Below are 27,978 nucleotides of genomic sequence, written 5' to 3' on the forward strand. Positions count from 1 at the left end.
GTTGAGTGTAACTTCGGAACATGCCAATAGAAAAACTGAAGACAGTGGAGTAGTTACTAATGCTGTTGCTGCTAAATAAAAAGTAACTAATTCTTTTGAACCTCACCTACTGTAGCTCTTTAGATTCCAACAGTTATTAATCTTTGATTGTTTATATATGGCAGCTGTGAAGACAATCTCTTTGGGCTGTGTTCCCTAGTTCCTCTGGCAACCAGGTCATGAGCACAGCCCAACACTCTCTTTTAATCTAATTTCTTACATCTGTGAAGGAAGATAAACCGGTTCATTGTAGATGCCACATGGAAACAACTTTAAATTGCACCACCTAATGATTGCTTCCACATGGTCATCTGTTGGCATCAAGCATGTAATAATTAATTGCTTTAGTTGGGATTATTTTGTCCATTATACTCTGCAAAATGCAACAAGCAACAGCAACATTAATAATGTCAACAAGTCCTTACTCTAGATGAATTAAGATTAACATATGAAATAGTGAAGCCACTGCAGAAGGATTTGTGTACATGTGGCAGCCATTCCTTTGAGTAGCGAAATTAAATGTCCATGCAGCTCACTATCTCCTGGATATTTTTATGTAGGATATGTTTGGGAAGTTGCACCACACCACATGTATATAAATGTTTCAGAACTTTAAATACAATTAATAAAATACCCGGTTATAGCTTTGTCACCACAGTTACTGCTTCAGCTGGTAGAATCCAGGTGATTCTGCTTATTGTGCTGCACTCAAGCCATTTATCAACCTGAAGCCCATTTATTACAATTGTCTTTCTGCTTTCCTGAAGAAAACTAGTTTGGAGTAACCTGTTTCCTTTCCTTGCAAGATAAGCCCTCTTCTCCCCACCCTGAAATGGCACCCCTGCAAAGGAGGAGTTATATACACTCTGAGGGGAGAATTATCAGGGCTAGAGCTAGAGTTGGGTGTGAGGAAAGAGAACTAACTAAGACTGAGGGAGTTAGTGAGATGAGATTGCAAGGGGGGAAAGATTTAAAAAAGACATAAATGCCCACTAGCATCCAGTAAATATTCAGCGCGAGCTCCCTTTGTTCAAACTGCAAAATGATTTTGTTATGTACTGAAAGTCTTATCTACAGTTAACCTATATCAAGCCATAGGAAATATACCTTGATGCTTTACAGCCTGAGTTGTGGGGAGGAATTAGTTTGGGATTCGCACAAGGAAAAGGCCACATCAATGCTGACAAACAGTATACTTTGGAGAGAGAAAAGGGAGATCTCAAAATAATTACTTAGCAAGCAGGCCTCTCAGAGATGAAGAAATATCTTGCAGAGTTCAGGCTTAACTAGGCCTCAGCTAGAATTCATTACTGTTTGTTTGTTTTTTTAACTATACTACAAGGCCTTCTCTTACTATAGTCTTTATATGGGGCGCACTTGTGTATTTTCTTTTGTTTACCCTGAACACTTCTGTTTGCTATTATTTGGTTAAATAAATTGTATTTCTCCAATACAATCTGTGACCCATTTAAGAAATGACAGCCCCATCTAGGTTGAAGAGGGTGGGGGAAGAAGGGGGCCCCATTTGTTTATTTTCTATATCCCCCTTTATCTAAACATCACAGGGCAACTGAGAGAGCTTGTTAGTTATTTAGTCTATTAGTGGGGAAGTAGGAGACCTATCTCATACCCAGGGTGTGGGTGGATGTGATATTGAGAAGGCTGTGCCTTGAGAGAGCAATGGCCGTCTTTGCAAAAGTGCCACAGTTCCTGCTGAGGAGAACTGGCTGTGGAAAAGCCCAGTTGCTGAAGTTACTACACCCAGAAGGACTGCCAGCATTATGGTGTGGGCCCCTTTCACCAACATGTCACCAAAGTCACTGTTACTCGGAAGGAAGTCTGTGCCCCCAGGATCACTGAGGAAGAAACTTTGTGGACAAACATTTTCAATTCCTCTCCATGCCTTCACTAAGGCACTTTGCTGACTGACGTGTAGGAAAAGATGCCAAAAGATGACTAGACTTGCAGGTGCTGTGTTCCACGTGCAGTACAGAAGTTGACAAAGCTGGCAACAGTTGTCACTGTTATTTATTTTATATTATGCTCATCCTCCTGAAGGAGCCCAGAGCAGCACACCCAGCACTAAGAAAACATTGCAAAAGAAAACTAAAAATAGTTCATGAACATTCTATTTAAAAAAGTTAAAAATATACTCCCATCAGCAGTCTCAGGGTTGCCAGGAATAGTGTCTTTCAGCCATCAAATGGCAGGGTCCATTGGAATTTTTAAAATAATTTCCCCCCTCCTTGAAAATCAGAAACGAGGGATACTTCTCGCTCAGAAAGGCAGTCTGCAAATGGGGGGCCACCCCTGACAAGGCCCTGTCACAGATCATTGTTAAACAGGTAGCTCCATGTGGTAACAGTACCAACAAGCCCTCACCGATTGATTCTAGGATCCAAGATGAATGATACTGGGAAAGACACCTTTAGGTACTGGGTCCAAGCCATGTAGGGTCTTATATGTTAGTACTAACACCTTGAATTGGGCCCACACTGACAGTCACTGTGTGCTTTCAAGCCTGATGTCAGATGGCTCCATAAGATGCCACCCTTACCAGTTTAGCAGCTGCATTCTACACTAGCTGGATTAAAGATTAAAGAAGAAAGGTATGTGTAAATTTCTGTTGAATACTCTGGGGAATGTCAGCTAGCTACCAAGAGCTGCAAAATGAACACCGCTTGGCATCTTCTCATGCACCAGTGTTGGTCAATCCAGAGCAATTTCTGAGTGTGGCAGGCATATGTTTCACTGTGAAAAGCATCTTGCAAAGAGACAATAGGAGCTAACGTGTGAAACCCTACCAAATGATTTCCAGTTGTGATTTTTGGGATTAAAATACGCATTGTGTGGAATGCACTGCACTGGGTTTCATTTATCATCATAATTAACGAAGAGGAAAATCCTTCTTGGTGGTTAGACTGAAGTTATTGCAATGTTTTAATTTGGGGATAATTGGGTCAAACGACTGAGCCCTGAGCTCTTTGGATGGCCTTGAGCATGTCATTTCCTCTTAGCTTCAGTTGCTCAAATGTCTAGTGAAAATATTATCGTATTTCTCAAGTTTCTTGTTAAGAGGATGGATGTAAATATTTCCTGAAACACACTTTGCACACTAAATGTTCATTTGGCATAATAAAATAATAAATAATTGTATTAACACTAACATAAACTACGTATATAACAAAAGGTACGCAATGTGTTTAGTTGTTCCTTTTTTTACTACTAGGCTTAAAAAACACAGGCTCAAGTGTTCAGAACTTTGTTTATTCTTGGAAATGCTGAATGATGTATTAGCTGGTGTAGTAATGGGTTTTAAATCCTCTTTCTGCAAAAACAAATTGCACCCAGTTACATCATTAGCTTTTGCACTTAGACTTCTTTCAGAAATTGTGATATGAAGGTGTTTAAGCACCAAGAATTTTCTCAGGATTAGAGCTTCCTGTACCACCCTCCCACAAACCAGGCACCCCGCTGCCATTGGTTAGGGTCAAATACCACAGGCTCTGCATTCAGAGTAATTCTGTGCCATTTGAGAAAGCAAGAGCCAAAGGTAAGTTTTCTGTTTGTTTCTTTATTGATTAGCAAACTGGATTTTTTTATATATAAAAAAGCAGAAGTTATTTTTAAGCAATGCATTTTAATATTTTGAGAATAATTAGAATTATAAAAATGTACCTTATGCTATTTTTATATGGCTATTTCTTAGTACCTTCCTGTGAGAGAGTAATACATTATTGGCATCAAAATATTTGACAGCTCTTGTAGATGCCAGTGTAATTACAGTATGTTCCAATATTTTGCTTATACTCTAAAAGGCGTACAGAAGCACACATATTTCACAAGCAGTTTTTAGTGGACCAAGCAGATTTACAGGTGTGTGTGTATATATATACAACACATATACAGAGACATATATATAGTAATATGAGAGAGATTGGTGTGGTTTTATTTCTTTAGCTGTGGTCTTCAACAGCCAAATATGCTCCAAAATACTAGATTATAATTTTTTATTTGTAAATGTAATCTAATTTATATAATAAAACAATAAAATAGTAATATGATATAATATCCTCTTTTGCCAGGTCCAAACTCTTATTCTTCCAGTAGAACAAAACAGTATGTTCAGTGGGTAGTGTGATGGTTTTGGATCTGGAAGACATGAGTTCAGATCACTCTCCAGTCATGTGTTCAAGACACAGTCTCTCAGTTTCAGCAATACATTTGCACATTTAGATAATCAGGGACTTACTTCAGAGCTCCTTGTGAGAATGTCAACAACAAAATATCAACTACCGGTACTTTGCAAATTAGACGTTCTAGACAATATGAGCAGTAGTAAAAACAGTACAAGTTACAATATGAACAAATCATCACACTGCTTGGAATTATAAACAGAAAAAATAACCAAGTTAGACTGTCCTTATACTATTTGTATATTGCAAATAAGTTCACTGACGTATTAGAGGTTCCTAAGTTATCAGCATAATAGCATATCTGTAAAGCAACTCTTTAGACAAACCTGTAACAGTGTAAATAAATCAGTTCTGAAAAGTGCAATACAGTTAACCCTTGGCTATAGGCAAAGAGAGTCTGCCGGCTGTAGGTTATGTCTTCTAGGTAGCTAAAAAAACTGGAAAGTGTATAAGAGAAAAATGAGTGCCTTGTGCTATTCACCATTCCCATTGGAATTTCATGCCTCCATGTGTAAACCTGCTTCACAAAGGCCTTCTTTCAAGAGGCTTAATATCAGTTTGTTTCAGTCTAGGGAACCTCAAAAGACAAATTGTCTTATGAATTTCTAATATCATACACTGTGTGCCTTAAGCACAGCTTCTAAATGTGTAAAAAGTCATGTGCTGCTTTCTCAGTTTAAATACAGTGTGTGCATGTGTCTGTGTATTCACACTTTTCCCATATAAATCCCTCAATGTATGTGAATGATACAATGAAGATTGGAAATTGGATTGGGGGGTTATTTAAAATTTGATGTGCATTGCTTTAAAATGATAAGAGAAGACTGTTAATGTTCAGACCACATGGCTCCTATCCAACTAAAGCTATTTGTGCTTGGCACAAGTTAGTTGCAACTAACAAAGCACATTGATTCCAGTTTGGCTTAAGGGTGACTAACTAGGTGGGCAGTGGCCATAATTTTAAACAAAATTCAAACCAATGTTCCAGATCTACTTTAGATTTCAATAAAACAATTGTAAAGCATGCTAAGAGTGCAGAGGCTCTGTGAGTTCAAAATCCAGTTTCATGGGCTGCATTCACATTGCCACCAGAACCTGCATTCAGCCCATTGGAACAACATGTGCATGAACCTAGAGTCACTCATTGCAGAACGAGGAAGGATATACTAGATGAGTTATTGTGCAGCATAGAGTTTAGGCAGCGTACTTCTAGCCCAGAATCCCGTGGCCTGAGCCCACACTTATGAACAGATTACTGTTGTCAGAGCTGCCTCTAGATCCCAGCTCACAGAGGACCAACGCTAGGCTGTGGTAATGTACAAAAGTCTTCATTAAAGTCCAATTTCCATTTCAAAGCCACAGCGTGCAGCACTACGTCTTGAACTCTAGATCGGCGAAGTCCCATCTGAATCACTTCCCCTTCCGCACCAGTTTAAGATCCTAGCCCTGCTCCACCTTCTGCGCTGTTCTCTCCTCCTCTGGGTCCTCCTGCCCGCTGGGGCATTGCCCTTTCTGGACTCTTCCGACGCTGAGTCGCTCAGCTCCTCCCCCTCCCTCCGGCGGGCTTTAGGACCAGGTTCCCATTCCTCATTCTCTGCTGTCCCGCGCTCCTGTACATTTGAACTTGCCTCTCGCGCCAACCCAGTGACCTTTCTCCTAACCGTCACACTGCTTGTGTCACTGCTTCCCCCTTCCGGGACACTGGCCGGATCTGACCTTCCCCCCGTTGTCAGACTCTCCGATGGAGGCGTGGTCAGCCCTGTCTCGTCTTCTCTCCCTGGTGGGGAATGCACTGGCCCCGATGCTTGGGACTCTTCCCCCCCACTCCGCTCTGGTGGGGAAGCTGGTCCTGATTTCCAACTACTGCTCTGGGAGTCCCTGCTGCCCCCTTGCTCCTGGAGCGTTCCCCTTGGGAACCCCCTGCCCTTGGCCGCTGGCGCCCCCTTCTGTGCATCTTCCGATTCGCTGGAGAGGCTCATGGAATCCCTCGGACCACTTTCCTCTCCTGCGCTCCCCTCGGATTCCTCCCTCTCGCTCTCCATCTCCCCTCTTCCCTGTGCCTCTGCTCCTGAACCCCTGACAACTGTAGTCCCATTTGAGCCATATGGGGGTCTGGCTTTATCCCATAAGCAAACTGTATCTATTTAGGTATATGTGCTGGACTCCTAGCTGTCAGGGGAGCACCTGATGCTATAGGGTAGCAGTCCCTTACAGGAGACCACAACACTAAAATACAATCCAAAGTATTGAAAGAAGCTGAGTGGGAAGTGGGGAGAGCAGGCCTAGAGTATCCTCTTATTTCTGGATCCAGGTGATCACTCTTCCTAATGTATTCAACCTGCTCTGTACAATCACCCCATTAAGAGTCTCAACCAACATAGCGATGGAGCACAGCTATGCACCTGTGATGTCCACTGACCGCAAAGGAGGCAATATGAATCCCATCAGGACTTCTTAACCATGGAGCCAAAGTTTATCACTTTTAGAGTAGTGTATAATTGGGAATGTTGCCCTTATACATCCAGTTGCACAAATATGTATATTGTTTACTTGACAAACAATTCCAATTATATATATGCTGAAGTAGAATGTCTACATAGAATAAGTATCATTTGAAAATGTTTCTCTCTGAAGTGTTACACTCTCCTGATTACCATCATGGCTCACGTGACCGATTACTGTGTATACACACATCAAAATATTTGTAAAACTCCTTAGCTCATCACATTTCTAGTTAATAGTATTCAATAACCTATGTATTAGATTTCATATGATATTTGCATTTATATTTTTAATAATCGCGTATATGCTCTCTTCCTTTAGGAGACTGAAGAATGAAGGCCATTGCAAATATTTTCATGCATTTTTTTCTCTTTGATGCTGTTTTGGCTGGTCCTACAAGGAGTCCTGTAACTTACGACTCTGAAACATATGATGTTGGTTTGGAAGATCTGGATAGCCTATATGACTATGATGAAAATCTGTCTGTTGATCAGGCACAGGTAATTCTAAATTGTGGGGTTTATTTTGCTCTTATGTATTATATTGTACAATTGTTAATAGTGATAACAAACCCATTTTTATATTAGGTGGGTTGGGGAGAAGAAATGAGTTACATTGACAGGTACTTGTATTTTCTGTTTAATGGACTCAGTTTACAATTCAGATCACAGTCAGCAATTTGTGTGTTTCTGCAGGAAATAGGTACATATTGGAGGATCTCATTAGGGAATCACTGAGTGATGGCATGCTAAAATAGAATAAAGCAAACATCCATTATCTCACCTGCTTGTACCATGGTCTGTTGGCATCACCTAATCTGTTGATATACCATCATGTATTTTGATAACACACTAAAACAGCTGGTGCTTGAGCCCATCTCATGTTCTTGTGGATCACGTGGGGTATAGCCAGGAGCTGATATTACATTAATATTGGGAATCTGAGGTGAGATACCCATGTAGCGGAAGTTTTCCCCAGTTCTAGTCCCCATGCAGAGGCGCCTTAAGGTCCAAAACAGTTTACTGCTGCAGAAGATAAAGCTTCAGTAATACAGTTCCAGATGTTCATATATACATACAGCTTGTAGGCTTTGCAGCTACAGATAGATATATACAAGTTCAAAGTATTTCTGTTGCTCCAGTTTCAAGGCATAACACAGACTCCAGCTCATAGACAGACTCACAGACTGACTCTGACACATAGGCCCAAGATCCCGGCAACGCTGAACTGAGATGCCTTAATCACTTATATAGACAGCACTGGGCCATTGCCATAGCAACTGGCTTGGTTGACCTTGTACCTATTGGCTTATGATTCTGTCTGAAATGTCAATAGTGACCAGGTCTGGGAGGAAAAAATAGACAAATTTTTAGAGGTAGTTGAAAATGTTTTGATATTCATGTGAGAATTTTGTTTTACATTTGCTTTCAGAATAGTCTCTGTGTGTGAAGTTAAGCAACTGGAATCTGACTGTTAGAAGAATGCTAAAGAGAAACAATTTCTGACAGTTTAGGGCAATAAATATTATATTATGTTGGGCATCTTAGTCTGGCTACATTACACAAGGAAATATAGGAAAGTAAAACCAGTGTTTTCTTCACATTGTGAGGAAAGTGTATTTCTTTTTGTGATTTATAGCCAAGATAGAAGTCTAGGATTTTTGCCATGGTGTCAGTGGGAGGTCTTCTTCCCACACTGGAATTCTTTTTACAAATTCATACAAATGGTATAAAACTTTTAAGAATGCATGCCTGGAATTTTATGTAAATGCTCTGAGTTATGTATCTTCTTAGATAGGATATGTTGTTGCCATCCTCCAGGTGCTAAGGAAAGTGGACAGCTTGTGCAGATTTTGAACTGTAGGATGATGAATTTGACTCCTGACATCTCCCTTTGTACATTGCTGTCTCTTGTATCACTGTGATCCTTCCAGGTAGGAAGGTGGAAGATCTAAACAGAAGTCTGGGTTCACTTTAATTGTCCTATTGCCATAGTTAAGAAGAATACTGGAGTGGAAAGTTCTGGAAGTTTACCAATCTGCAGATGAGGTGGTATATTGGCTTTCGTTTCTTCTTTAGCTTCCAAGTTCTAGGAACTTGGCTCCTTTTAAAATATTTCATCCTAAGGGGGCTTATTGTTCAGGAGAGAATTGAGGAAAGAAAGATGCCATTCAAGTAGATAATTTATGTGTCTGCTGCCAAGCAGAGACAACAGGAAAAAGGAAATGTTAAAAGAAAATAAACATAAGAACAAGGAAGGGATGGTTAGGTCCAGCAGGAGAAAGAGACTAGAAAGGGAGTGCAATTTGAGGAGTAATCTGTACTTATTTTCATTTTTGAGCTGAGCCTCAAAATGTTCCTCAAGCTTCTGAAATATAGTATTTACCGGTATATTTTTCTTTGGGGTTAGCGTATCAGTCTCTTTTGAGAAATGTGTCCATGTTTGCCTGTAGCTGTTGAAAGATTCCCATGTCTATAAAAATCTTAAAGTGGAAACATTTTTATTAGCTCTGATTCAAACCTTGAATCATGAGGACTACCATAATTGCACTCCAGAGCTGAATAAGTAAGCTGAGCTACCTGCCTGAAAATGGAGATGTATGGGAATTCCCTTTCAAATGCTTGAACCAACCCTAGAATAGCAGAAGAGGGAATTGTAGTTCTAGGCAGGAGTGTAAGTCTGAAAACAAGACAAGTCATATAAGACATAACAGAGCAATGTAAGACATCCTCCTTCACACAGGTGGGGAAAGGGGTGTTTCTATTTGCAGTCCACATTTAATAAGATGCAAATTGCACTTATTGACACATGTATTATTGTGACACATGTACTCTACTCAACTCATGTGCCTGTACTCTTATGATAGTATTTATTTATCACATTTATATACTACCCATATAACTAAGTTGTTTGCAGCATCTTATGTATAAGATGTATAATGCATTTTTATTATACAATCCAAAGTTTAAAACAATAAAACCAGCAGTAGAGAAACTATCTAAAAGCCAGCATAAACAGAGCAGCATAAATGCAAACCACCTTAAAACCAGCCAGGGCGAAGAACTTGGTGCAGTTATTTAAAAGTGCCAAACAAATATGCCTATTATAAAGGTGTGATAAAATAAAATTTAAAAGGCTTCACCTTTTCCTTTTTACTATTCCTTGCGCCCTTCTTGGCAAAATCATCCCACAGGGCAACAAAGACATTTTCCATTCCAAAACTAGGCCTGAAACCCAACTCAATTAGAGAAAACCCAACTCAAATAGAAAATCAGCGTTATCCATGAGATCTAGAACTACTTAGCAATCGCCCAGTAAAATACCATACTTAGGAAGGGGATATTTGTGACCATCTTGGACTTGTTAATAGGTCTAGGCTAGTTGTTTGTTTTTCAAGACAATCTAATTAACATCTCTTTTAAAGTGCCTGGGACTGTTTCTTCTTGCAATGAGGAATTCATAGCCTACTGGATCCAGATAGACATTTGATATAATACGGCAAGATATGCAAGGGTCAAGCACATGTGATTGGATGAAGTCAGTCTTTCCTACTAAAGTTTAAGTGCCAGTAAAATAGGACATTTAACATAGACTCAGGTGGCATTTTCCATTACTTTCATAGAAGTAATCCTTAGCATAATGTGATAAAATTAAAAAGCAAGGATATCAAAAGAAGCATCCAAGAGAAAATTGCTAAGCAGCAAAAGTAAGGGAATGACTACCCCTCCTTTAGAATCCTTGAAATTAAATTTGAACTAGGGCAATGGACCAGCGCAGGGGAGGGGGGATGTCAAAGTCTCTTAGATGGTACATGTTTAAATTATTTAAAAAGAATGAAAATTCCTGTGTAATCATTCTGATTAAAAGGCATACTTAAACATGATGATTTTCTCTTCCTTGAAAATTTTCAAGACTAAATAATAGCAGAAGGGGGTAAAGCTAAAAAGCTGACATAATGAGAGAAAAATGTTTTCAGCTGTGATGGTATAAGAGATTGATTGTAGCTGGGGGGAAATGAAAGAGAATCAGCATACACAACTCCTATCAGCCTTGACAAAAATACTACATGGTGATCCTACATGCATGTATACAGGCTGGGAAGCAATTGACTATAGCTTCCCACATCATGTTACACTATGTGGACAATCACGTCAAAAAGGATGCTTAGAATTGTGGGTTGGTTTTTAAATAATGCATTAGAAAATGCCAAATTGGTAATATCATGTATTTGTACACATCTGTCAACAGTGCAAAAGTTCATTTACTTTCCATGGTTGAACGACTGCTGAAGGTTTTTATCAGAAGAAGGAGATTAGGATGCAGCTCATTTTCAGGAAGATAGGTGTGCAGAAATCAGTGGATCCTCATGGGAGGATTATGCTCCTCCTGCTGCTACTTCTGTCTTGTTCAAAAATAGGCTCTTACACCTCCTTCTGTTGGGGTTGAGAGGAGATAAGAGCAGGATAAGAGGAGAAGGATCAAAGACCTTAAATTCTTCGGGGGGATTAGGTCAGGTCTTACTCAGATGTAGCAAAGGAGCTTTGTTTACAGTACAGTACTTCTAGCAGGTGGCGCTGTGGGTTAAAGCCTCAGCACCTAGGACTTGTCGATCGAAAGGTCGGCGGTTCGAATCCCTGCGGCGGGGTGCGCTCCCGCTGCTCGGTCCCAGCGCCTGCCAACCTAGCAGTTCGAAAGCACCTCCGGGTGCAAGTAGATAAATAGGGACCGCTTACCAGCGGGAAGGTAAATGGCGTTTCCCTGTGCAGCTCTGGCTCGCCAGATGCAGCTTTGTCACGCTGGCCACGTGACTCGGAAGTGTCTTCGGACAGCGCTGGCCCCTGGCCTCTTAAGTGAGATGGGCGCACAACCCCAGAGTCTGTCAAGACTGGCCCATACGGGTAGGGGTACCTTTACCTTTACCTTTACCTTACTTCTAGCAGCAGTTTTCTGAGCTCAAAGATTATAGTTGATTGCCTCACCTGTTTTACAAACAGAGTTTGAGTTGAAAGAGAAAATAATGTCATCGTGAGCCACTTGGGTTGGGACTAAGTGAAGATCTTTTGATCAGCTGGTTTTGATACAAAACCATTGGGAACTAGTTTACTTTGCTTTTTTTGGAAGATGCAGATCCAAATAACTACTTGGGCTTCTGTTGCTAAAGGTAATGGTTAAATAATGATTGCCGAAGGGAGAAAAATTAGCATTCATATCCATCAGCTATGGAGGCCAATATGCAGTTAAGTTCACATATACTGTATAGTGTAGGTAATATAAACAAGGGTGTGTGTTTTCCCTGAATAATTTTCATTTTCCACAGGTATTACATTAACACAGAATTTTCTGAGGGTTTCAGGACTTTAGGTGGCTTGGGGATTTTGCCAGGGTAAGCCAATGGGCACTTAATAGAAACCACTCAGGAAACCATTTTAAAATTTCATTCCTGTTTACCACAGAAAACACAGTAGCAGACTGCTTTGGAAGAAACTGTAGAATATATGCTTAGCTTAGGAAAACTGAATGGAAAGTGCATAAGATGGACATTAATAGGTTTTTAGAATGTATTTAATACTTTATTTTCCCCCGTTATACCATTCACAGTATGTAATTTGACTTTGAAGAAACATGTACTACTGCATATCTGAGAATCCCCATACTCATGCTTATGTAGCCAAAACCACACTACTTGTGGACAAAAGAGAGGTATTGCTAGACTCAGGGTAAACTGAAGGTATGAGAAATTTTTAGAGGAAAATATCCTAAAGGGGCAGAGACTCCCCAAAGAGTTCCATAATAGCCCAATTACATTGAATTGGGTTCAGTGAGAGAAAAACATGACAACTGGATGGAAAGGAGGACTAGAATGGAGTGACTGAGAAAGGAGGACAAATAAACATGATTGTGGTAGGAGGAGCCAGCTCCTTGTACAGATACGTAAGTCACTTCCTAGGTTAGGCTGAGAAACTATATTTAAATACCAACAGAGACGGAAGAGAGACACGGCCATATACATGAATGGGGAAATAAGAGGCAGGGCGCCACTTAGACATTCTAGGTAAGAGTAGCAATGTTGCCTTCTTGACAAGCATAAACGGCACCCAATCAAAAGTTTTAAAAGATCCCTAAAGGCATTTCAGTTACTTCCGTTTTAATTGAGAATCCGTAAGATCATAAGGAGGTCAAACTTACAAGGAAGCGTTTAAGTCCCATTGATTTCAGTAGAAAAGTCTTTATGGGGATATTTTATTTCTTTCAAAGATACAGTTCAGATACATTGCTTGTTCCTACTGTTTCTGTTCACATGAACTAAGTGTCTTGATGTCATGCTGTTCATGAGACCTTTTAATGGGAGACTGTATTATTAATTTTATTAAATTATATACTACTGATATATGAAAATTGCTTCTGTGAAGCAAACCTCTTTTTACTTTTTACTCCCTTCATATATGACATATAATTTCCACTGTATATTTATTTGGAGGGAGAAAATGCTTTCTTAGAACAGCAGAGGAAATAAACAAAGAGGGGGAAAGTAATACATCACACGGACTATTCTTCTGCCCCATCACAATCTCACATTTCTGATTTTTCAAGTGTTGCCAAAAACAAACATTTGGAAGATAAAAAACTATTTTCTGCATTATTGAACCTAGCAACATCTTTGTCTTGTTAAGCTCTTGTTTGAGCTGTCAAATATGTAAAAGACAGAATGGTGCATGGCTTAGGATAAAACTAATGAGAAGCAGATTTCCCTTGTAACCTCCAGGTCACATGTTCTCATTGTGTGAAATGGCATAGTAGCATATTGATCAGTGCTTTAAATCACCTGTCATTGGATTGATGCCCAAAAGACAAAGCCAGAACTATCACTTTATTGACAGTCTTGTGAAGCTTAAGATTTAGCAGTCAGGAAACACATCTTTGATTCTCGTTTTTTGGAATGCCTTCTGCAGTGTTTAACTTTGGAAGAGTCATGTCAGAAATGTGAGCATCCCAGTTCATTCTAGATGGAGTAAATGCAAGTTCTTGCCCAAGGCACAGCCACACAGAGGGTGAATATATGAAGGATTCATGAAACTACATCCATGAGTCATTATCCCTTATGTTCCATTTTCTGGTTTCTTCAGCTGAATCTGTCTGTTGAGAGATTGTATTGCCTCCTGCCTTTCAGATCAGGACTTTACTTGTTTGCTTTCAGATTTTTGTGTGAATTTGCACCATTACACCAATGCACATGGCTGTACACCTAGCAAATTTTGATTTCTTTAGTTATGAAAAGAAATACAGTGGTACCTCGGATTAAGTACTTAATTTGTTCCGGAGGTCCGTACTTAACCTGAAACTGTTCTTAACCTGAAGCACTACTTTAGCTAATGGGTCCTCCTGCTGCTGCCATGCCACCGGAGCACGATTTCTGCTCTCATCCTGAAGCAAAGTTCTTAACCTGAAGCACTATTTCTGGGTTAGTGGAGTCTGTAACCTGGAGCGTCTGTAACCTGAGCTACCACTGTACCTAGAGTAGGAGGGGTGGGGAACCTATGCCTTCCAGACCACTGGCCATGCTGGCTGGGGCCATTGTGGAAAGAAGTGAGAGGAACAGGCAGAAAGAAAGCAGAATACAGTAAGGTGAGAAATGAAAGTGTGTTGGTGCGCGTGCACACATTTAAGTTGGCATTCCTTATACCAGCATTACCTTCTAATGTTAACATTTTTTCAGAATACTAGTGGAATCCTTGTCATTCATCTCTCTTCCAGACCAAGCCAAGTCCCCCGAGTTGTTGCTGCCATAAAGTGATATTTCATAAAGAGAAAAGATCATAGGAGCTACAAAAGCTTTTATCTAAATGTAGATCTTTAAATAGCCATACTGATAAAATTAGTAACCACAAATTGAAGCTTCAGTTCTGTGTGTACCTACCTGGGAAGCTGAAAACAGTGAGATTTATCATAATAAATAAATAAATAAATAAATAAATAAATAAATAAATAAATTATTGCTTATAACCTGTCAGTCTGACCAAGTTGCCCCAGTCACCATGGGCAGCTTCCAACATAATAAAAGCACAGCATTAACATGCATACTGTTACACTGTAAGAGATATAGCTTCCTAAATGTAAAAACACTTCTTTAAGCTCGTCAGTCTCTATTGTATTTTCTAAACATGCTGCAATTACTATTAAAGAATCATTTTAGAAAAGATGATATTCTCTGATATGGCCTTGATCAAAAGTAAATTGCTCATCATGTCTGCTGCTTCAAGTGGATAAGCTGCCATATTTTTACATGGCATATGTTAGCACTTTTGCATAATGCTCCTGCTGGGTCAAGACGTCTGGAATGTGTTCCTCCCTCTAGACTTCCTCCATGAAGAAAACATCTGCCTTGATTTCCTGTGTTCTTTTGGTCTTCTTTTGATTTGTCCCAAAGTCCATTCTTGTCTAAGCTGTCTCCTTTTCAAAATGACAGATGGGAACAATGTGTTTTAGAGACACGCATATGATAACAGTCTTTATCCTTGTCACCCTGCCTAGAGGGACAAGAACTTATATCTCATCTCATCAAGATACTGATATCCCGAAAACACTTTCTTAGCTTCATAGTCACAAAAGAAGGCATTGATGGTGGCGGTTCCTGTCCTCTGCAAAGAAGAGGAATTCCAGGTTATCTATTGAAGGGGGAGGTGGGGTGACTTTGGCCTCTTTGCTCCCTGTTCAAGGTTCCTTGAAGGTGTACCATTTTATATGGATGCTATTGGGTACTTGCAATGTGGAATTGTAGCTTCTGTTGCATGGTGTGTTCTCTCTTTTATCTCAACATCCCTTCCCTAATCACTGCAACTTGAGTGACCTTAGGTTTGATTTTTAATCACAGTGAATTATTTTCTATCAGTCAAAACATGAGATACACAAACATACACGAGATACACAAAGACACAGACACCCCTCCTCACCTCTCAAGCTCTGTCAGCTTAGTTTTGATTCTTAGAAAGGAGAGGAGAGGAGGAAAGTTTATGTGTTTTACTTCTTGAAAGAAATAGACCTCAGGAAAAACTTGGAAGCTTAGTAGGTCCCTGATCTTCCATGTTAATAATGTGATCTGGTCAGGAACATGGAATCATGACTGGAACAACCCCAATTCACCTTACTCAGCATGCACACAGAACTTACGCAGACCCCTAAAATATTTTTTAGCAATTCATCCAAAGACCACATGGCAGTTCACAACATAAAAATATAATATTGGAACACAGAATACATAACGAAACAATAAAAAACAAACCAATAAGCAGCCTCCCACAAACATATTTAAAGGGCCATGTAATGTTGATCAGCCAAAGGCCTGGTAACAGAGAAATGTTTTCTCCCAACACCTAAAGTTATGTAATAAAGGGGCCAGGCAAGCTTCACTGGGCAGAACATTCCAGTAATGTGGAGCCACCACAGAAAAGATCTATTTGTGTGGTGCCATCTTCAGGCCCTCTCATGGAGGAAGCACACGAAGAAGGACCTCAGATGATGATTACAGGGTCAGGGTTGGTTCATATGGGGAGAGGCGGTCTAGGTTCTTTTTTTTAAAAAAATACTTTTTTATTCAAAATTAAAACAAAACATATTATCCAGAAACATATCATCCTTATTTTCCCCCTTTTCCCCGCGGTCTAGGTTCTTAACCAAGTTCTTTGTATTTGCAGCTTTGCAAGCACTGTTTTGGTTCTTTGCTGAAATACTGAACAATGGTTGCCCCCATAAACAGACATGGAAAATGTTCATTCAGACAGTTGGGGGGGATTAAAAAACAACAACCCAGCAAATGATTTATTAACTCAGTCCTTCACTCAATTTATTTCAGTATATTGAGAATACAGAAAGTTTTACAATTCCATTAAAAAAAACAGCCCACCAACAACAACCATTTGGATTTTATTTTATTTTTTGCAATATGTTACTAATTTATAGAATCTGTTGCCAGCTTTCTCCAGAGAAAACAATCTAGCATGTATGAGAAAGAAAGCTTCACTGAAAAGAAAAATTAAAGTGAATTTTAAAGAAGAGTGGGTTAATGTACGATTTTATAAATTTGTAGAGTTATGGAACAGAAAATAGGCTGATATTGTTGTGTTCCAGGGAGTATGTGCCATCTACTGGTAAAATAGGATTCTGAAACTACTATTTCCAATCTGTGTTGGATACTTACTATGTAAACCAAAGAGCTATTCTAAGTCTCCCAAAAATGTAGGTATACAAACTGGGATGCTTTTGCCAGAAACCACACATTTAATCTTGTAGGGTGGCCTCTGCCCAATATCTTAAGGTGTCAAGTTTCATGAAAATTGCAGGTTATCTGCCAATTTGGGTTGCAAAGATACATTGGTTTTTAAGTATGTGAACCTAGAGTGGTTGGTTACAGCAGCAAGATGGTGAATGATAGATCCTGCTGTAAAAAGTACTAATTTGTATGTGATATGTGTAGAATAGTGAGTAGACATGGCAGACGACACAGCGATGTCTCCATAAGCAGCTCTTTATTTTGTAAGCTGGAACAGCAAACTGAACAGCAAACAGCTCAGCCGGCCTGCTTTTATAGGCAGCCGGCTGTCAACATTGTAGCAACAACAACCCAGAGTTTCCCGCCTAAAATAACTGACGTGGACCTGAGTGAAAACTATCTACAGACGTGAGTGAAAACTATCTACAGTATCCCCCTGCTGGCCCAGGGGGAACTTCACTACATAACAATATGGATATTTCACATTTCCTCTGAGCTAGCAGAAAAAGTCTTCCCATCAGACATTCTGCCTGCATTTAGTGCGTAATGCTTTCTTACTGACACATTCTTGCTCCAACCTCACCAGAAACTCCCAGGCCTTTAATATAAGTCCAGGTAACTTGAATATACAGCAAATTATAATAAAAATCGACATTGCATACCGATACCACATTACTGCTTTAATATGTGTGTGTCTCCTAGGTAGAGATTGGAACAGTAGTACCATCTGTAACTCGAGAGATTTATTTACCTTCTCCACTGCCAGAAGAACCCGAAGAAGAAGCATCCACACCTAAGCTTATTGATGGCTCTTCACCTCATGGACCAGGAGTTCTTGGTCCCCATACACATGAAGGTTTGTAAGAGAGAGTTGAGGGACATGATTTTGGCTTTCTGCTTTGTCTAGATTTGGGCCTATAATTCCACACAAGTTAAGGAGCCTTTTCATCAGGGAATATGTAATGCAGTTTTCTATACAGGTTTGCAGTATGCAGACTTGTCTCCTTACCATCTAGACTTCTTAAATTGTCTAGTGAGTGTGAGTTCAAGAGTGACAGATAAATTGGGCAATCTAATCTGTTTTCTTCCAGTTTTGAAAAGCAAATTGCTGATTTTGTGTTATTCTGCCAGTTATGGTAGAAGCTGAGCTGAGTTGAGCCAAGCAGTGAGATGTCAGTTGCTAAAGAAAAGGAAATAACTAAACCCCAGAACACAACATTGATCCCTCCTATAAGTCAAAGAAGCCTTAAAGCTTGGTTGTATGTTAATTAAAGTAATGTCACTAAATTTTAGGTTAATTAGTATAATTATACTAGTACTTCCTCCCTGGGCAATGTGGTTGAGAGTGTGGTGGCTAAATAGCTGCAGGGACGGGGTGAGCTCCGTTGCTCTGTCCCTGCTCCTGCCAATCTATCAGTTCGAAAGCACATAAAAGTGCAAGTAGATAAATAGATACCACTCCGGCAGGAAGGTAAACGGTGTTTCCATGTGCTGCTCTAGTTCGCCAGAAGCAGCTTAGTCATGCTGGCCACATGACCCGGAAGCTGTATGCCGGCTTCCTTGGCCAATAAAGCGAGATGAGTGCCGCAACCCCAGAGTTGGCCACGACTGGACCTAACAGTCAGGGGTCCCTTTACCTTTTAGACCTGTAAGAAACAGATTCTAGTCTGGTTTCAGCCCCAGAACAATTTGGCCCTTTCCATGTAACCTCCTTAGTCCCACTCACATGATCTTATTGGTCCCCGCCTACATAACCTCCTTGACCACAGGTTCAGGGGCGACCAGTTACTGCTCAGGAACAGCAAGAGAAAAGAGACGAGCAGAAGCAAGGGCAGTGGAGTAAATGGGGCTTTAGGTCTTGAGCAACATGGGAGGTGGGAGGCCCTGAATTCCTTACTTCTGGAAAACACTCCAAATCCCACTAAAAAGAATCCAGTAACGTTAACCAGTAATGTTAAATATTGCTTCCCAGTCTATTCTAAACACCCACATTAACAGCATTAGACATATAAAATGGGGTCATTTTGCACCATTATGTTCTATTTTCTATAAATATTTGTGATGTTTCTCAATCCCACCTCCTTTTTCAGAAGGCAATAGGGAAATGCAGAGCTCTTCCCAATTACATCCACACACCTATTAATGAAGCTTTCATAAATTGGTTTAAATGCTTTAGATCATTTTCTTATGTTCATTCAGCAGTAGTTTGATGTTTTATTTAATAATCTACAGCTTTCAAGCAGTTTTTCCTCAAGGGTTGGTTGAAGCCTTTCCTGATGTCATTGTTCTGCATGAAAGATGCTAATTAAAAACAATTCTAAGGAAATTGAGGTCTCATTGGGGGGGACCAATTTCCTCAAATATCAAAAAAGCATGCTGGATACCAAACTAAATGTATGCAGGTTTATTAAGTTTTAAAGGGAAGACACAGATCCTGGAGGTAGAATATAAAATGAAGATATCTTCCTGACTATGACTTGAGAAATCTAGTAGGGACAAAATGCTCCATTATTCATAAGAGTCTTTCCTATAAAACATTACAGATGTAGTGAATCACTAGGATTATTCAAGCAGCAATTTTCATATCCAGACTAATATACAAGGGAATCCACTTGATTTGACTACACTGAGTCTTTGAAAGCTGTTGGTTTTGAACAGCCACATTGCCTCCAATAATAAATCCACTTAATAACTTCTTGTGTGTTTCATTTAACTGTAAATTTACAAAAGTGTAACTTTAAAAATAAATATTAAGGGCAAAAAAATGGAGCATTGATATTGTACACATCTTTGCATGTGCACCTAGTTGTGAATGGTGTAACACAAAGTGCATGAAATATTCAATATAATGTTTCCCAATATCTGAAAAATATCACTATGCATTACTCCACAAATTGTGTAAATGTGGAACTTTTATCAAAAGTGCATGACTGGTGATTATTCTGCTACACTAAGAGGAAAGTTATTCATGAGAACTCAGATACCTACACATGAGCCTAAGCCTAGAACAACTAGAATAAAAGGAGCCAAATGCTTTTCAAAATCTCAAACAAAACCATAAACCGGTTCAGCAAGATACTTAGACCGTGTGGCTCTGTAGGATGGTATGGCTCTGTGTGAATTTTTACAAGTGTATAGCTAAGTGAATGGTTTCTTCTTTCATGTTTTAGGCCTCCCAACTTGTCTTCTGTGTATGTGCCTAAGTACCTCTGTCTACTGTGATGATCGTGAACTCGAAGATCTTCCTCCCTTGCCGAAGGAAACCACACATTTCTACTCTCGCTATAACAGAATCAAAAGGGTCAACAGGGATGACTTTGCTAATCTAAGTATGGATGACTTTACTATTGTTTAATACACTTTATTTTATTGCACGCTATGCAAAGTACTTTCTCATACTGAAAGATAAGTGCATAGTAGCATACATCTTCTGGACATAACATTATATTGTGAACTATAACTTGGAACTATTTGCATCCAAAGAATCGTGATTGTCTGTCCTCCCCACCCCCACCCCTGGTGTTGGTCTTTAAAAGCAGGCAGAAAGGCAGTAATTATTTCCCCTGCTTTGGTGTCCCTGACTAGGCAACTTAAAAAGGATTGACTTGACTTCAAATTTTATATCTGAAATTGATGAAGATGCCTTCAGGAAACTACCACAACTTCAGGAACTGATACTTCGAGATAACAAGATAAGGCAGCTTCCAGAATTACCACCAACCTTGATATTCATTGATATTAGTAACAACAGGCTTGGTCGCAAAGGAATCAGACAAGAAGCATTTAAAGTGAGTTCTGTATTTAACTGCTGACTAATTTGAAAAAAATCCCTCAATTTGACTAATAAAAATAGCCATTATAAGAGCAGGAGGGAGTTCTCTCATATAAAGTGATGTGAGATAGATATTCCAGTGCAAAACAACGTGGTGGTGGAGGCTTAATTCCTAACGTCAATGTAGAAACGATCATGGATTAGGCACATATTATTTTCCTCTTATTTATTTTATTTTATTGTGCACTGCTTGATTGTGAAAAAGCTCCAAGCAGTTTACAAATATAAAACAATAACATTATCAGTAAAAACAACCAAAACATTTTTTTAAATCAAAATTTGCCACTAGCATGTATTTTTAAGCAACCTGTGCCATGCACATATACATCAAAACTGATACAGAAGCCATATTTTTGTACTCAAATTTAATACTCAAATGGAAAAAATACCTTGCATGAAGTCACTGTCAGAGTAAGGTGGCAGTTGTATGGCAGCACGGTATGATTCTGTCTTCCGTGCTCTGAGAACAACGGGGAAATTGTGCAGTAATAAAGAGAGAACTGCAGTGAGGTCAAGCTCAGTCTTATGTCCTGCAGTAGCCAGGCTTTGCAAACTTGAAAACAAGCAAATAAAACCACTAAGCCGATTGTTCCACACAACTGGAGCTTTGACATTCATTGGATCTCTAAAAAGAATCAATCTTGGTACAGATGTTTAAAATGATTGGCTAAATTTAAGTGTCTGTACACATGTGTGGCTCAGAACGAAAACAAAGAAATCACTTCTTTTAAAAATAATAATAATAGTTTGTTTTCTTCAGGATATGTTTGACTTGCACCATCTTTACATCACTGATAACAACTTGGATCATATCCCACTTCCACTCCCTGAAAGCCTCCAGTCTCTTCATCTGCAGGTGGGCTAAAACAATCAATAAATTCTTTTGGATATAGTGTTGACTGGATAAGAAGTGTGCCAAATTTCATACAAATAGGTTCAGGGGCTTTCGTGCTAGGAATAACTAAATATTATTTCCTTTTGTTAGAAGTTGGACCCATTGGTTACAAAGGTGCTCTCTCTCCCCCTCCGCATCTTTGAGCTTTTCTTAAATTTGGAGACATAAATTACATATGTATACACAAAAAGTATCAGGTGTTATAACAATAATTGAACAACAAACCAACAACACCAGAACTGGCTTATGAATATAAAGAACAATTTTACTGGAATAAATATATACCCTCATAAACCAACTAGACAATGGGCAAACTAACGTGCAATGTGCATAACCAAGCCTGTACTAGCTGTACTGGTTATGTATGCAATAAATATGTCATAACACAGCTGGAACAAATAGTCGTTCACTGGAAGCACAATGCAATAAATGTAGGAGTGGTTGCCAGAAGGCATTCTTCAAGTGGTTAGCTGGAAACGCAAAGCCAAATGATCAATTGAAGCCAAATAGATGAGACCTGTTCTCCGGATGTTATCCAGGTTTTTCAGCAAGCTTCATCAGTCCATGATGCTAATCACTCAACACAGTTCGCTCAAGACAAAAGGTACTCACAGGCACAGCTTACATATGGTCTTGCAAAGCTGCTTCCCTCCACCCCCCATAGCACGGGGATTGTGGACAATGGTAAAATCATGTCCTCTGATAGCAAGCTAGACCTGTCAGTCACAACAGAGTTCCTCCTCTGTGGTCTCTCTAATACTAATGTTCTCCCTCTTCCCATCCTCCCAACATAGTTGGTAAGGTTAGACACATCGGGCCACATCCAGCGCTTCAGCTTTCCTGACGCAACAGACATCAGTGTGTGCAGTATAGCTTCCTTTCCCCATCCTGTCACCCTCCGACCTTCCCACAAAATCAGCTTGGAGGCGGGGAGGACATCCCCCCAGAGCAGATTCCGGTATATGCAAGAGGTGGAGAGAAAATGGAGGTCCTATTGCACCAGTGGAAGCACATACATGGAGCATTGGATAAAACCAATATCTGGTTGCAGCAGATATTTGTCTGCAGCATTTGATGTCTAGATATCTAAGGTGCCACAAAATAATAATAAATAATAATTTTATTATTTATACCTTGCCCATGTGGCTGGGTTTCCCCAGTCACTCTGGGCAGCTTACAGCATATCTTAAAAAAATATATTAAAAAAATCAAGCGTTAGAAACCGCCTGATACAGGGCTGCCTTCAGTTTATGTAATTCTTTATCTCCTTGACATCTGAAGGGAGGGCGTTCCACAGGGACGGCACCACTACTGAGAAGGCCCTCTGCCTGGTTCCCTGTAACTTCGCTTCTCGGAGTGAGGGAACGGAACTAGCAGAAGACCCTCGGAGGAGGATCTCAGGGTGCGGGCTGAGCGATGGGGATGCTCCTTCAGGTATACTGGGCCAACACTTTGAATTGTGCTCTGAAATGTACTGGGAGCCAGGACCCTGTTATATGGTCCTGGCTGCTATTCCCAGTCACCAGTCTAGCTGCCACATTCTGGATTAATTGTATTTTCCAAGTCACCTTCAAATATAGCCTCATGTAGAGTGCATTGCAGTAGTCCAAGCAGGAGATAACCAAGGCCTGCACCACTCTGGCGAGACTGTCTGTGGGCAAGTAGGGTCTCAGCCTGCATACCAGATGGGGCTGGTAGACAGCTGCCTTGAACACCAAATTGACTTGCACCTCCATGGACAGTTGTGAGTCCTGGTTGCACTTGGTCTTTCAGGGACACAGCCACCCCATTTAGGACCAGGGAGTCCCCCACATCCGCCCGCCCCTTGTCCCCTCAAAACAGTACTTCTGTCTTGTCATGATTGAACCTAAACCAGTCAGCCGCCATCCATCTGTCAACTCCCTCCAGACACTCAGAGCTCCCTGCTCTTATTATTCAGAGTTCTTATTACTTCAGAGTTCCCTGCTCTTTTTATTATTGATTCAGTTTCTCATCTGACCTTCATCACAAAGTCCTAGGGCTTTGACTTGTGCCTCTTTGATATCCCACTTCACCTCTAAAAACCCCAAAATTCCTCTGAGGAACCCTGCTTGGCCCCAGGATCTATCCAAATCCAGTGCACGCTACTACTAATTATTAGGTTATTGTTGACAAACTGACATTTAAATTGGAATTTAAACGCTGGCTTTAATAAATCTTTTGTTTTCTTTTTAGAACAACAATATACAAGAGATGCATGAAGATACTTTCTGCAAAATGAAGGATTATTCTTACATCCGCAAATCTCTCGAAGACATCAGGCTAGATGGCAATCCCATTAATCTGAGCAAAACCCCTCATGCGTACATGTGTCTACCCCGTCTGCCTGTTGGGAGCCTCTTTTAGGCTTAGGCCATAACGAAAATGTCATGTAACATAATTTCTTTTGCAAGTATGCTTTCTAAAGCAAACTGCTTCAAAAGCTTGTGACAGTATGATATGGTTGTATTGGTGTAAAATAATAAGTAAACGGTTGCAGTCAGTAACGCACAGTGCTGAATACTAATTCATTCTCTATTAAAGTATACTATGCTTCCATATTGTAACCAGTGCATTGTAATCAGTGCAGAATAGCTGACATGATAACTATGATGAAAGGAGAAGGGAATGAATAAGTATTAGAGAAACTGAATATTAATGATACTTGGTTCATAATTTTATCCACATTAAAATTGTAATAGTAAAGCTATAAGAATTGTATATAAATAGAAAATGACCCATGCTACCTTGTTTTTAATCATATTCTATATGTAAAGCTTTTCCATAATTTTTTTCATAAAAATGTAACAAAAGTCCTGTCTGGATGAAACCAAAGCTCCATATAGGCTAGCGTCCTACTTGCTATAGAGGGCAGCTAGGTGCCAGATCAGGTTATTTTACTAAAACATTAATATTAAAAATAAATATACTCTCTTGTAAAATGTTGAACACTGCTTTGTACTAGAGAGGAAACATGGAAACCGTCCTTATACTGTATAAGTAAAAAAATGTACACCAAGTATGTGTATTGTCTTCACAGTAATTTTGTGCTAGATAATAGTGAAGAAATAAAATTCCTCGCTTCTAAGCTCACCAACCAACTCAAAGCAATAGTAGAAGACTTCTGTGAAATGATATATTTCAATAGTTCCTGACACTATGGAAATAAGTGCAGAGCAATACCAAGTGTATTGTAGAAACTTTACAGAATGTTTCTGTTCATATATTTTAATACACCAAAGGGGAGAAAACATTCAAATATGAAGCACTCCTTCCTAAGAAACTCTGTCCCCAACATTCGGTCAGTATTTACCTTCTACATATATGCTTTCCTCTCTATCATCACACTACCTAATACTTACTTCAAGTGTCTATGACAGTTTAGAAGATACTGTCCTTATTGTCTTGGAAGATGTTTAGTAGGGCCAATTCTGGGGTGGTTTCTAATACTTGCTTAGTTATTTTACATATTTCTCGTATGGCTGTTGTCCAGAATAGTTGGATTTTGGGGCACTCGCACCACATGTGGAGGTATGTGCCTGTGGAGGTGCACCCTCTCCAGCATTTTGGTGAGGTTCCTGCCCATTTACATCACAATCACAAAGAACCTATAACCCACCTACTTTCAGCAGCCAGAAACATAACCAGACACTGGAAGGACCTGTCAGGAGTAAGCATGGACAAATGGTACCAAATAGTATGGGAAACAGCCTTACTAGAAAAATTAACCAATAAACTGAAACTGACATGGAGACAAATAGAAGAAGACACCTTCACCCTGGTATGGCTCCCCTTTATCACATACACAGCCCAGCAAGACAATGACAAAAATCCACCAACAGCATACAAATCAATATGGCTAACCTGATCCAGAACACCTACCCACCCCACTCACACATGAAAACAAAGACCACCACAGCCAATCACAAACAAACAACCAACCCCAACCTCTCTCACCACCAAAGGAACACAAGTGAACAGCAGAGAACCTGCACAAGCAACGCTGACACAAAACCCCACATACATTAAGTAAAATAGAAACATCATCACCCAACCCCAACCACCCCCCCCACCTCTTTCCCCCTTTTCTTCCTAATGTCTCAACAAATAAAACTGATCTGTAAAAAAATGTTACGGGGGGGGGAGAGAGAGAGAAAGAGAGATTGCACATACTTTTGTAAACCAAGAAAAACTTTAATTAAAATACTTTAAAAAAAGAAGAAGAAGATACTGTCCTTAAAACAGAGCAGTGCCTACAGTGGTCAGTTCTCCTGCTTAAATTAGAATTGTCCTGTCCTGGCTGTGACCGGCTCCAATAGACGCAGATTACATGGCAGACAGAAGGAATGTAGCAATTAGTCAGGGTCAGAGTAAATAGATGGCTTGGACTTACTGAAGCAACTGACCTTCCCAAAGCTCTGAGTGTGGCAGTTTGCTCCATCTCATGCTGCCACAAGCTCCCCTCCCTCCCTGCTTCCCAGAACCAGAATTGGGCTGAAATGAACGGAGCAGCGACAGGCTGCACATAGGCTTAGTCCCTGATTGCTTGTGGAAAGCTCTGGAGAGGAGAGACTTAGAAGGCTGCAGGGAGGTTGGGACTTTTTCTTGGCAACTGATTCATGGCATAAAACTACCAGGGATGAGCTGTTGTGCTCATTAGGCCTGACACTCAGCCAAGTCTGTGAAGGTTGTGTTTTTGCTAATAAAGTGTTAACTCCAACTTTGAATGGTGTGATTTATTGCAGACTCGCACTTTGACTGTCTGTATTTTAGGCATTTGCTTTTTTTATTTGTATTATATGCAATGGTCTATAGCTATAAGCAATAAATCTTCTATTGAATAAATAAATAACATTCATTTGAGAGCAATGTGATTTGTGCTTAAAGGGACATTCTTACATGTATTCCAATGTGTACTCAGATGTTCACTCCAATGCCTAGCCAGCCAGTGCTTACCATTCTGCTGCTCTACTTTCATTGCTACAGCACAGTGCAACAAAATTATATGCAGGAGCAAAGGCATTGGCTTGGTTGCCAAGACCATTGAGACTAGAGGGTGAGTCTATATAGTTATTTGCTCACAGGACCAGCATTTATTCTCTGCGGCCCTTTCATTACTCCCTTAAAAATGGTCAAAATAGGGGCTTCGTTTCAAGGGCAAATATTTGTTAATATTCAGTTGAGATATCACAAGTGTTGCTATCTATTTGTCGTGAGACAGGGATGTCTAATCCATGGCCCATGATCTACAACTGGTTCCCAAGAGTTGTAGTCTACTAAGACCTGCCTCCCACAATTTGCCATGTACTTATGGCTTCTTTGGATTCCGTTTCAATTCCATGATGACAAATGCTTTTTTTTGTTTTTTGTGGCCCTCTAAGCCAGTCCTGGTACATTTTAAAACAATACTTTAATGTATATATTAATACATATTAACTGATTGATCCCATAGTCACCCAACTATAAAAAGCATGGGAACCCTCGGAGTTTTCTTTAGAAAAGAAAAAATCATCACATTCGTTTACATTTTGGCAACCTGCACTTTGGCATGCAGTCGCTGGGGGGGTTGACCATGAGACAATGCAGCCTTCAGCCCAAAAGGTTTATTGCCTCAGTTGTAAGAGTTGTTCTTCTTAATACTGGGTGCAGATTAAAGTCAAAGCCATACTTGCACGCATATGTGCAGTAGAAATGATAGGAGACACATGCATCTATCTTTAGACCTCTCCTTTTCCTATCCATGTGGTTTCTGTCAACAACTGTTGATCTTTTTTACTAGCAACTAAGACAGCAAATACTCAGAAATTTAGCCAACCTCTGGCTTGTTTGTTTTTTAAAACAATCTTTGCAAATAATATCAGGTTCTTAGAATGTTGATAATTTACTTGCATTGGTATCACCATTTTAAAGAGTACTACTGCCATCATGTGTTGAGATATTATAAATAAAGCTTGTCAAATCCTCATATTTGTATTTTGTGTGTGTGTTTAAAGTTGGGTGCTCTTTAACAACGGACTTGATAAGTTATCTAGTAATTCTGGCTGAAGCTTCTATGTATCAGGATTACAGAACTCTCATGCTTTTTGGTTTCCCTAAAGTGTCTGGAGAATAAAGCTAGGCAAGGTGGAAATTAAGCCTGAGTCTGAATATGTGACAGCTCCTGTACTGATAGAGAATGAAAGGAGATAATTCATTATCTTTTCAAATGGTCATTCCTCTCAGTCATGCTGAT

The 27,978-nt window shown here is 39.8% G+C and overlaps 1 protein-coding gene and 1 long non-coding RNA gene across 5 annotated transcripts in view; one reads left to right on the plus strand and one right to left on the minus strand.

Annotated features, from left to right (window-relative positions):
* LOC310825665 overlaps positions 1–777 on the minus strand; it is a 217,145-nt gene extending 216,368 nt beyond the window's left edge. Inside the window, exon 1 of the long non-coding RNA XR_014555412.1 lies at positions 674–777. This is a non-coding gene — a long non-coding RNA (uncharacterized lncRNA). The remainder of the gene's footprint in view (positions 1–673) is intronic.
* On the plus strand, positions 197–24,765 carry EPYC (epiphycan). Of its 4 annotated transcripts, none has more exons than XM_083699469.1 (7): positions 197–215; positions 7,059–7,237; positions 17,704–17,857; positions 20,172–20,330; positions 20,587–20,789; positions 21,594–21,689; positions 23,943–24,765. In XM_083699469.1, the coding sequence occupies exons 2-7, from the start codon at positions 7,070–7,072 to the stop codon at positions 24,111–24,113; spliced, it is 951 nt and encodes a 316-aa protein (XP_083555595.1). In that variant the 5' UTR covers positions 197–215; positions 7,059–7,069; the 3' UTR covers positions 24,114–24,765. The 4 variants fall into 4 exon arrangements, with proteins under 4 accessions (XP_083555595.1, XP_083555593.1, XP_083555594.1 ...); XM_083699467.1 differs by lacking the exon at positions 197–215 and adding an exon at positions 1,130–2,648; XM_083699468.1 differs by lacking the exon at positions 197–215 and adding an exon at positions 1,570–2,007.
* The last annotated feature ends 3,213 nt before the right edge of the window (positions 24,766–27,978 follow it).

The sequence above is a fragment of the Podarcis gaigeae genome (assembly GCF_964106915.1).
Source record: "Podarcis gaigeae genome assembly, chromosome: 10".
Classification (NCBI taxonomy): Eukaryota; Metazoa; Chordata; class Lepidosauria; order Squamata; family Lacertidae; genus Podarcis; species Podarcis gaigeae.

Coding starts and splice junctions, on each gene's coding strand:
- EPYC (XM_083699469.1), top strand. CDS start 7,070: ATGAAGGCCATTGCAAATATTTTCATGCATTTTTTTCTCTTTGATGCT. Junction 17,858..20,171: donor TGGTCCCCATACACATGAAG/GTTTGTAAGAGA, acceptor TTCATGTTTTAG/GCCTCCCAACTTGTCTTCTG. Junction 20,331..20,586: donor GGATGACTTTGCTAATCTAA/GTATGGATGACT, acceptor GTCCCTGACTAG/GCAACTTAAAAAGGATTGAC.